Raw genomic sequence first — 12,240 nt, forward strand, 5'->3', positions numbered from 1 at the left:
AATACTTCTAGGGATACCTTTAAATAAAGGATTGTAAATCCTTTAAATATACATAATAAGATATGATGAAGAAGCAAAAGAAAAAGGTAGACAACCCAAAGAAATCATTTTTGCTAACTCCTCACGATCCTTCATTTTATCATATTTCACAAGACCACTAGTAGTAGGGTTTAGAGTTGATTGATTTCCATCTCCATCAGATCCCCATTCTATAGGATGCTCAATTCTCATATGTCTACTAAGTGTCCTAGTCCCCCCTAATTGACCCCCAGTTTTATGTTTAAAAGTATCATTACAAAGTTTACATTTAACTCTATCAGTACCTTCTATTTCCTCAATGAATTTTCAAAGCTTACTTCTTTTTCTACGATTACTAGTCGGGGCCACAAGTGGTCTACTACTAGCAACACGACCACCACCCCTGCTAGCAGCTCCAACACTACTAGGTGTAAGTGGTATCTCATCTTTCATTTCTAATTCATTATCATCTATACCAAAATCTTCCTGCAATTGTTCATAGTCTATATTATTATCAGGTAATGTTTCAGGAATATTTGGAGAGGTATTTAAATTACTACCAGATGTTGAACCTGAAGTACTACCTCTTTTTTTATTTCCCCGATTAGTAACCTTGTTACAAACTCTTTTTGCAGTATTAAACATATTGTAAAAATTTAACTACTAGCAACAAAACAAATAAATATGCAAGTAAAATAGTAAATAAGTGAAAGAGTTGGAGGGAGTACACCGAGTTCGGCAATAAATTGAGCAAGAGGTGGAGGGAGTGCACTGAATTCGGCAATAAATTGAGAACTTGATGATTCCGCAACTCAAATGTTACCACGAAGAAACGTCAATTCTTCCAATTTTGAAGTTCAATTGTTCAAACTTCAAAAAAATAGTACTACGATAAATTAAATTTCAAAAAAACAGCCAAATAGTTTATTGTACTTTAATAGGTGAAGAATGAAGATTGAAGAATGAGAGAATATGAGAATTGAGATTGAGAATCGAGAGATGAGTGAAAAAATGAGGAAGAGGGGGGGGGGGAGTATTTATAGATTTTGAAAAGGGGGTTAATTTTTAAAAAAAAAAAACAAAATTGGGCTATTTGTGCAATTCACCCGTTGGGCAACGACCATTTTCTGAAATGGACCGTTGTCAACGATCAGATCTGGCCCAAATTAAAAAAAAAAATTTACCGTTAAACCGGGCCGGACCGGGCAGGTTAACCGGTTTACTGGTACTGTTCACCTAACGGGTTGGATCGGTCCGGATAACCGGTATTTTAATGGTAAACGGACCAACCCGCTTGTCCCCCCTAACCCAGCCCAACCCAGCCCCCTTTAACCGATTCGGGCTGGTTCCGATTTTAACCGGGCTGGGCCGGGCCGGAACCGAGTTGACCCGGCCCGTTTAACACCCCTACTCGGGGCTGGTTGTAGAATTTTGACTCGGCTTGACCATAAATAGCATTACGATAGTATTTGTAAAATATTACTACTAGGAGTAATTAGTTTCTCATAAATCCTTTTTTTTCGTTAAATTTATGTACTTTGCTTTTTTAAAAAAAAATTTCAAACTTCAATAGAATATTGTCGGCCCTTTTTCTTTTGTTTTTTTCTTTTTCTAATAAAAGTATAGAATTGAGCAGTCTCGGGAAAATTACTCTCCTACAATCTTCTAAGAATTTTTCTAAAAAAAAGTGCTAGAGATTTACTCATCATTATGACATTTCATTTCTTTTAATTAGGTGGCTAGCATGGGTAGAAAAGCTTTACTTCTCTTAGAGCCTGTTTGCACATAAGAAAATTTTCCTTTATTTTTTGGAATTTTTTTTATTTTTTTTCGAAATTAGCATTTCTTCATAAAAAATTTTAAAAATTCCAAAAAATTATTTTTCAAAATTTTCATCCAGGCCACTTACAAAATTTCAAAAACAACCCAAAATTATATTTATGTTCAAACACAATTCTAATTTTCAAAAGGGTACAAAAGGCACAAAAGATTATCCTTTCATATGTCGCTTAACCAAAAAAAAAAAAAATGGTTCAAAAGTTTTTAGCTCTTCTTTCTATCACCCTTATTTTACTCCAAAAAATGTAGTCATTAATTATTCATTCAAGAAAAATGTAAAAATAATTTAACCCAACACCTTTTACGGTTACTGCCATTAAATAATTTCTTTGAAATAAATGTGTCAAAACGGAAAGATAAAAAGGGCTGAAAGCCGGAGGGAGTAGATAATTATATACTACATTTTGTAATTTATATGACTTGAGAATCAAGCCTCACTTCCACTCCCGCTTCCGTCGGCTCTGCCCCCAAAAAAAAAAGAATACCTTGAGTGCAAATTTGGGGCAGAGTCGACGGAAGCGGGAGTGGAAGTGAGGCTTGATTCTCAAGTCATCCCTAAGAGGGGTAGTTTCAAGTACCTGGGGTCGTTTATTCAGGGGTCCGGGGAGATCGACGAGGATGTCACACACCGTATAGGGGTGGGGTGGATGAAATGGAGGTTAGCGACGGGAGTCCTGTGTGACAAGAAAGTGCCACTGTTACTGAAAGGTAAATTTTATAGGGCAGTGGTTAGGCTTGCTATGTTGTATGGGACCGAGTGTTGGCCGGTGAAGATCTCAGACATCCAGAGGATGAAAGTTGCAGAGATGAGGATGTTGAGGTGGATGTGCGGGCATACAAGGAAGGATAAGATTAGAAATGAAGATATTCGAGAGAAGGTGGGTGTGGCCCCCATGGAGGACAAGATGCGGGAAGCAAGACTCAGATGGTTCGGGCACATTCAGAGGAGGAACACTGATGCACCGGTGAGAAGGTGTGAACGACTGGCGGTGGTGGGTACGAGGAGAGGTAGAGGGAGACCTAAGAAGTATTGGGGAGAGGTGATCAGGCAGGATATGGCGCGACTTAGGGTTACTGAGGACATGGCCCTAAACAGGGAATTGTGGAGATCGAGCATTAAGGTTGTAGGTTAGGGGAAATTGTGATGTCTTTTTTACAGCGCACTAGAGTGAGACTAGCCAGTTAGGAATTAGTCTTAGGATGTTATTGATCAAATGATGGACTTTATCTTCTGTGTATTAATACCTTACATATTTCTCGTATTTCTCATATCTCTTATATTGTTGTTACTTTGTTTTTTATGGTATTTATGTTATGTTATGGATTTTATGGTATTTTATGTTAGTTTTATTATGAGTCTATTGATAGTACTAATATAGTCTCTTGTTGCTTCTTTGAGCCGAGGGTCTCCTGGAAACAGCCTCTCTGCACCTCGGGGTAGAGGTAAAGTCTGCGTACATATTACCCTCCCCAGACCCCACTTGTGAGATTACACTGGGTTGTTGTTGTAATTTACTGAGGAAAGCAACAAATTAGAGGCTGTAAAAAATACACAAATTCTGCATATAATAGTAACTCTAAAGAATGTCTACAACATAGTTTAATAGGTCCACGGCAACAATAAGCCAAGGAAACGTCAACATAATTTAATAAAAAGGGACAAATAAAATGAACCTCAATCTCTTCCTCATCTTAAATGATCTAAAAAGAAGAAGAAAGAAGATTGAGTAATAATAATAACAAAAAAAAAAGAACTCTACATGAATCCCAAATGATGAAAAATAAAACCAACAAAACGAAAAAGCTATACTCCATATCTCCACTAGTCCATCTCCATATAGGAGAAACAGCAGCAGCAGCAGAAGACACTATTTAGAAGAAAAGACCAAAGGCAAGAGCTACAAGAGAAGCAAAAATGGTGGGTACAAAAATGGAGGAATCAGAAGCAGGAGCAGGTGCAGGGGCCTCCATTGCAGCCACATTTTGGATACCAGACATTGCCACCAAAACCATAACGAGAGCCACCATGAAAATCTTCATTTTCATTGCCTCCATTATTGTAGAATTTCAATAACTTATTTTAAAAGAGAGAGAGAGAGAGTGATGAATGAAATGCACAAGGGCAGAAGAAGAAAGATGCAATATGAAGGGATTGTAGGTGGGGTTGGTCTTATATAGCGGAAAGGCGTGGTAGGGTGTCTTACGGGCAGGGCTGACCGAAGAGACCGTTAGTCCAACCACATAAACAATATTCAATGTAGTTTGTTTTATAGACACTCTATTTTAAGTTGTTTAAGAAAGAATGACATTTTTATTTATTTTAATAAAATTATTTTAAATTTTAAGTTTTATTATTATGATATATTTTTATATTTATAAATATCATGTCATATTTAAAAATTACGAGGTTTAAAAGTTTTTTTTTAAACTCTTCCCCAATCAAATAATGTCCAATAAGAAAACTTGGAGGGAGTAAAGAAATTTCTACCACTTAACTCTGATTGATTGTATACCTGAATAAAAACCTCTTGTCTTGATAGCCAGCGCATTTTTTATTAGGTCCAACAAGATGCAGATTGTAATTAGTTGGATAAGTGAATTTTGAATATTGAATATATTTAGAAAAAGAATTTTAAAAAAGAAAATTTCTCAGCTTTTGAATACTTTCTGAGAGGATTTGATGCTGCCCATAGCTCATTAGCCTTTTGTGGGGTTATATACAGCTGTTGCCAACGGTTGTTTGGTCATTTGTAGGGTCCTCTGTTACTCCTTTTCGCTGTCTGAATGGGGGACCTCACGTTTTGATTTGAGGCAAGATAGAACTGTTGAAAAGACAATCACTGCCCTAAATTTGAGCACGTTCTGAGGCTGTTTTCAGAGTATGGAAAAGGTAAATTAGATATTCCAAGAAGGTGCCGTTGTTTTCATCTTAAGATATTTTAGAGGAGTAACATTTTTTTTTTTAAAGTATTTGGTGGTTTAAAATATTGACGTTATTGAGTGGAGGAGTGGTGTGTTGAGCTGTGTGGATTAGTTGAATTGATTTTTCTCCAGCAGTCAAATGAGTACATATTCCTCTGCAGAGAGCCAATTTCTTTATTTGCGGAAAAGGGTAAAAAATATCCTTAATATATAATAAATAACTTATAAATACTCACATTTCACCTATCTATATTTATATTTATTTTATTAAAAAGAAGGAAGTCTAGCCCAGAATTATGACAAGTGGAAGCATAGGAGAATGTCATGTGTTAGTTTTTATGACAAAACTTAGTTAATTAATTATTAGTTTTTATTTTTAATTTAAAATATTTAAATATCTATTATTTGAAGTAGGGGTAGTTATTTACTCAATTCAAATAAGTAATTAATAATTAGGAAGTTACCATTAGAAATAAAACTTCCATGGTTGCATAAGAACCTAAAATTAAAGAGCACATCTCACGAACTCCCACCCCCAAAATGTGAACTACTTCCCCTCTTTTTTTTTTATCCATAAAATCTCTTAATACATTAACTAAGTATCATTCTAAAAGATATTACAGATTTTTTACATTAACTTTTTAAATTTAAAAATAAATTTTGGTTATACTTTTTAAATTAAAGACAGTTACAACTTATATTCACGTTTTAGGATTATACACAATCTTCTGTACTTGAAGAAAATTATAGGCTTCTTTCTTACGTTGCTAGATAAGAGCATTTATCAAGAATTTTGAGCAACATAAGGTTAGATATTCTTCTCTAAAAGAATCTCTTAATTAATCTTTGTTATTCCTCTATCATTAGATTTGATTTTATATTTAATTTGAAATTATTGTCCAGTATTTAGCACCATGATATTTAATTTTTGTCTGCAGGAAAAATAAATTTACAACCAAAAGATATCCTTAAGTTGGTAACCTATATAGATTGTTCCTTTTAGATTATTAGGTGAGGTGCGTATACTATTTACATACAAAAAATTTAAAATATAAAAGTCTTTCTATTAAAAGTTTATTTTTCTTCTTGATACTATTTAAAATATACATATATGGAGTAATATCTTTGTAGTAGCAAAATGGATTGTGTTCTGTTGAAGAAAACATAATAAATTCAATATATTTTTTCGGGTTATTTAGGTGTATTAGTATTGTACAAAATAGGCTATCAGAAATAGTCTTTCTATCCTACAAAGGTAAGGGTAACATTTGCGTACATTTTACTCTCTCAAGACTCCATTTGTGGAATTACACTAGCCATGTTATTGTTATTATTGTTTTAGTATTAGGGTGTTTAAGTTATTGGTTAATAGTTATACATTGTTACCTTCCTAAAAAAAATTATATTTGAGTGTTGTTATAGTTAGCTTTTGAATTAGTACGATCAATTTTTAATTTGTATGATTGGAGTTATTTTTTTAGAATAAGATGATGGATAGCGGTGGTAGATTTGTAATGCATTAGCTTGCAATATAAATTTTTAAAATGCATAAAATGCAAAAAGTCATCAAGAATGTTTCATTCTTCTTTTATATTTTTCTTCTATTAGTTGAACAAATTTAGCGGTGGCATTAATCATAATAGAATAGAAGTTCATATAATATGTATTTGCTTAATCTGATTGAACACTTGCTTGGCGATATACTTAAGACCAAGTAAGTTATTTCGGTTGCCCCTCTCACATAAAGAATGTACACAATCTTTTTTAATTGGGTTTTACCTTAAATACTTTGAAATGTGCAGAACTATATTGTATACATGCAGAGTGCGGTTACAGTGACTACTTTAACGTCTATTTGTGTCTTTTTACAAAGGTACGTTCTCTTTCTTTTTTCTTTGATTTGTTTAAAAGTTCAACGCTAGTAATAATTTATTATTTTTCAAAGTTTTTATCGAGATACATTAATTAAGGAGAGAGGTAAAGAGATGGACGAGAAGATTTTGCGGCGCAAATAAATAAATAAACGAATTTTGATTACAGTTGTATTCGTTCAACATGAAAAGAGAAATTGATTCTTTTGTATTAAGATTTTGAAATTTGTCTTGGTAATAGAAGTTCTAAATCTGAAATAAGAGTTCTTGCAGTTGACTGCATGCTTTCATGAGCCAACAAATTTCAGAACAAAAATGAAAATATTTTTTTCATTTCATTTGAACTGTAAACATTATATTTCATTTAGCCTAAATTGTTATGCATGCACTTATTTACTGAAATTTGAGTGCTAAAATAAATGACTGTAAATATTACACGATATTTAATTTTATACAATAATTGTGGTTGCCATGCGAAATTCTCAAGTCAACAAATTTTTATTCTTCTTTCTTTTATTGCTTGTGTTGTATTATGATCGACACGTATTCAGATTTTAAAAAGGCTTAATCTTGATCAAGAAATTGATTTTTTTTTTTCAAATGCTATTTAGTAGTAGATGTTAGTGTTATTTTTTGGCATTGTCTTTTGTAGATTTTGTCCTTATGAGTTAGTGGTTTTAGCAATTCATGATGGAAGTGAGGTGTTGTGAAATTTGCAAAGATGACAAAATTAGAGTGGCTTCGATATGATTTCTTATATTTTCTTCTTTCTTTGTGTATCGTCTTGGCTTTTACTTTGTTAAAGATACTATTCATTCATTGTGTAATTTTTAAGTTGTCATGTATAGAAAGGTAACGTGTAATGACTATACTTTATAGAAGTAATTTATGTGTCATTTCATATGGCTCATCAACTACATCAAATTTATAAAGTTTATCTACTTAATAAACTTAGGGATGAAGAAAAAATTTGTGATACTTACACCAAACAAAAGTTATATTATCAGTGCATGAATTGGTTGGATTATCTTTTTGCAACAACTGATTAGCTTTCACTTTATGATTTCTTCATAGAGAAGGTTATCAACTTTTTTAACATTAAGCATGGATCAATTCAAATTCGTATTTCACCGAGGTTTTTGTCAAAAGAACTAGAATTGTTATCTCATTATTGTAGAATTAAAGTCTTAATTAGATTTTAAATATCATATTATTTAAATTATATGTAACTAACTGAAAAAAATAATCATCGATAAATAGGAAAAATGCATAAAGCAGGAGATAAAAATAATGGCGATGTTATATTTTAATTTTTTTTTAAAAAGATGAAGTAAATAACAAAAATAAATATTATTGATTATTGATAAATGATCATGGAAATTTACTGAAACAATACAATTCAATATGTTCAAATAAATCCGATCACAATTTAATATTCTTTGATACGATCCGTGCATCGCGCGGGTACAGATACTAGTTAGATTAAAAATGCCCTTAAGGTTACTCTTAAGATTTCAAAATGCCCTCTTTTAACATAATCGTGACATGACATTGTTACATCTTTTAATTAAGGATTAGTTACCTCCTATAACAAAGATTGACACCTTATTTATTTTAAATAAATACCTTTTTAAAAAATTATATTCCACAACTAGTTTTTGATTTTTTATAGCCAAATATCTATTTAAAGTCACCTCCTACCCTTAAGCCATAAAATAAGCTTTGTATTATTTTTCTCTCTCCACTCAAATTTCTCTTATCCCCTCAAATTTCTCGCATCCCCTACCCCGTATCTATTCTCATTCTCTCTCTATCTCATCTTCCACCTTCATCTTACTAGCAGAACTCTCCGGCAAAGCATCAGAATTAGAGTTTTCCGGCGAAGACTCTACTTCAACCTCACTACCGCCGAAAACTCTGCTTCAACCTCACTACCGCCGAAGACTCTAGTTTAGAATTAGAGTTTTTCGGCGAAGAAGTATTGATGCTGCTTCAACCTCACCGCTGCCACTGAGCAACTTGAATTTTCTTAAACTTCGTCAAGCCTCCTAGGATCTCAAATTCAAGTTGCACAAACTTTGGACACCAATGGAAAACTCCGCCGCATGCTACAATTCCAAGAAAAACTACTTTATAAGCAAGGACAATTGTAATCTTTATTTATTTCGAAGTTTCAAAACGAGTGAATTCTATTTTTTTAAATAGAAGTTAAAAGAGCCAGAATATAATTTAACGAATTGTAAAGAATAGGTTTTTTGAAGCGCACGTGAGGGTATTATGGTAACAGGAACAGTGGCGTTTCGAGTCAGAATCGTGGCCCTCTCGATGAGACAACATTAGGGTTGTCCTTGAACGAAGACGACGGAGTTTGAGGCTGAGCAATTTGAATTTTCTGTTTCAATGTATTTCAATGTAGCTCGCTGTATTTCCATTTATTTCATTATCCTTTTTTCCATTGTATTTCAATGTATCTAGCTGTATTCAATGTATTTCATTGTATTCACTGTCTCGTTGTATTCCATGAATGTATTCATATATTTTTCTAATTAATATAATTTATGTATTCGAATTGTTCTGTTTTTGTTGTATTTATCGGCTGAGAAAAATATTCAGCATATTTTCTCTGAAGATTGCTATATTTTGGGGGTATTTTTCGGTTGAGAATCTTTTTTTATAACTGGAAATACAAATTTTGTGTGTTATAATTGAGTTTGTTGAGTTATATTAGGAGTCTATTATATTAATTGATTCATTTTCCGCAAGGGCAGAGCTACAGTTGTGGGTGCGGGTTCGGGCGAACCCAGTGATTTTTTTCGAGACTCTCTCTCTCTATATATATATATATATATATTGTTGCCGAACCTAGTAACAAAAGTTGTCTGGGTTCAATGGCAATGGGGTCTGGGTTCGCGGTAGACACCTGAGTTCCCTATGAAAGGAATGTTATATCATTAATTTTTATTACATTTTTAGAAAGCACAAACTAAATAAGTAAACGATTCAGTATAATTCCCAGACAACTCCCCTTACTTTCCTCTAAAGTAACATTTTTAATACACTAGCTTTTTTCTTTCTAATAAACAAAAGACAAAACTCTAAACAAAAACAGACGTCTTCCAATTCCAAACAAGGACGAAATCAAAATTCCTAAATAAAAAAAAACTAGGGTTCTGCTGATATATTCTGTGACCGTGTGACTCTATCTCTATTGATTGACTTTTGCTGCTAGTTGCTACCACTTTCTCCCTTAGAAGTTAGACTCTTCTTCGTTCTTCAATTCTTCTTTTTTGATATTTTGCTTCATGTTTTTCTCTTATATTTCATATTTGATAATTTATATAAAATCTGATTTTTAATCTTTGATTCCAGTGGTGTCCAACATTTTGATATCTATTTTCTTTGTAAATTGCGCTTTTGTACTTTCCAAAAGTTCAAATCTGGAATCCCTGATAAGCTGACAAGGTATGTGATTCTTTCCAAAAGTTTAAACTGGAGTCTGTCGACGGACAAGGTATGTGGTTGTTATCCTACTTTCTTGTTTTTAGTTTCTTAGTGAGCCTAATTTGCATTCACATGGAGTGGTCTTATGCCCTTATTAAGAAGAAAACTTTCATATGTCTACAGTAGAGCTAAAATAGAAGAAAATCCAATGACCTTTTTCGAGACCTTGTATTTATAATTTAGAATCCATACACTTATAATCCTAGCTCCACCTCTGACTTTCCGTTTACAAACAACTGAATAGACTATGAATTGGTTATTTACGTTATACATATCGTGAATACAGTCGAATACAATAATCTGTCTAGCTGTAATCTCCTGTTTCACGCCGTGAATACAGTCGAATACAAAAATCTGTCTAGCTGTAATTCCCTGTTTCACGCCTAGAAATGCTACTGTATTCATGAATATAGTAACTTAAATACATAGAATACATTATAAAAGAAAAGCTGAAAATATAATTATAAAAAATAATATAGTAAATGATAGCTACAACTAGCTAATAAGTACTAAAACATAGTGGTTTCTCAAAGCTTCTCTTTAATTAAACAATATGTCCTTGATTTATTAATCCATGTGGATTCTTGACCCAATTTAAAGGACCCGACTCGCACATGACTGAACCCAACACCCAAACCCTATATCCCAACCCATTGATTCCTCATTCCTTTTCCTGCTGGTCTTCAATTTTCATCTCTCTTTCCATTCCATTTGTTCTTATTATGTAAACCCCCGACTACAATAAGTCAGTAACATCATTATCAGTATTTGATAAAATAATGTGTGAAATAATTGAGAACAGTAGAATAACACGAGTCAATTTAACATCTTTATCTTTCTCATTTTTCAAAAATTACTCCTGGCTATCAAATTAGGAACATAAGAAGATAACGGTCGGAGGCTATAGCTAGTGCAGGAGAAAAGGATCGGATGCGGGGGCGTAGGTGAAATTGAAGTCTAGCACTAGAAGATTAGGATCTTAGATGAAAATGAAACTCTTTGTATTTATCTCCACCAGCCATTTTCTTGAAGTTGCATCAACGGCCGAATTTGCTACTGCTACTGTTTTACAGATCAATATCTTCCTCGTCAACCTCTTCTTTGCTCGGTCATCATATACCTGGAACTCTCCCCTTAGCTAGAGAAATCGAAGCAATCCGAAGAACAAATTGTTTTCTTCTACTCCGACAAAGGCACCCTACTCAATCTCTAGCCGTGGAAGAAGAACATATGAGTTAGGATAACTAAAAAAGGGGTTGGGTGTTGGGTTTAGTCATGTGCGGGTAGGGTCTTTTAAATTGGGTCAAAAATCCATTAGACCAATAATTCAAGGCCATATTGTTTAATTAAAAGATGTAATAATGCCGTGTCATGATTCTGTTAAAAAGAGGGCATTTTTTATCTTAAAAGTAACGTTAAGAGTATTTTTAACCCAATGGTTAATTTATTAAATTAATTGTAAAATATATGATTCAAAATATAGAAGTTATTTTAATTATTTCAAAATAGTAGAGGTAATATATTTTATAAACATTTTAATATCGAATTATTAATTTGACACTATTAATTATCTATTTATGTTACACTTGTATGAAGATAAGTATTATCGACTGAAAAATATTTTTAAAATATTTATTGCAAATTATTAAGTAAAAATAATTTAATTTTAAAAGGGAGGGTCAAAATTGGTCGTCAACATCTACCACTCTTTGACCGAAGATGATAAAAGAGTTTTCGGGCAAAGAAATTGAACCAAGACCAATTTTGTCTCGACCTTAGGCATATATTGCAGGAATGGATTTGAGGATGATTATGAGTTGTGGGAACTAAGGAAGATTTCATGGGAATTTAGGGAGATTAGGGCCGAATTATGGCTTTAAATTGTCCACATACCTTGGGCTTAACGAGGATCAGGCCTCATATAGTTGTGGAATGATGATTTGGAGAAGGCGATGCTTGTAGGAATTGCCCAGTATCGTATTATGATGATACTATAAGACGATAAGATTTTGGCACCCAGAATGACTTTCAGATTGCTGCTTGATTATGAGACTTGAAAGATTCGATGATTTAGAGTTATAATGATCGA

The 12,240-nt window shown here is 33.0% G+C and overlaps 1 protein-coding gene across 1 annotated transcript; it reads right to left on the minus strand.

The window, feature by feature from the left end:
* Nucleotides 1–3,397: 3,397 nt before the first annotated feature.
* Nucleotides 3,398–4,026, minus strand: LOC104218907 (arabinogalactan protein 14). The gene has a single exon (XM_009769508.2). The coding sequence runs from the start codon at nucleotides 3,910–3,912 to the stop codon at nucleotides 3,730–3,732; it is 183 nt and encodes a 60-aa protein (XP_009767810.1). The 5' UTR covers nucleotides 3,913–4,026; the 3' UTR covers nucleotides 3,398–3,729.
* Nucleotides 4,027–12,240: the final 8,214 nt, after the last annotated feature.

Source organism: Nicotiana sylvestris, chromosome 3 (assembly GCF_000393655.2).
Source record: "Nicotiana sylvestris chromosome 3, ASM39365v2, whole genome shotgun sequence".
NCBI lineage: Eukaryota > Viridiplantae > Streptophyta > Magnoliopsida > Solanales > Solanaceae > Nicotiana > Nicotiana sylvestris.

Coding starts and splice junctions, on each gene's coding strand:
- LOC104218907 (XM_009769508.2), bottom strand. CDS start 3,912: ATGGAGGCAATGAAAATGAAGATTTTCATGGTGGCTCTCGTTATGGTT.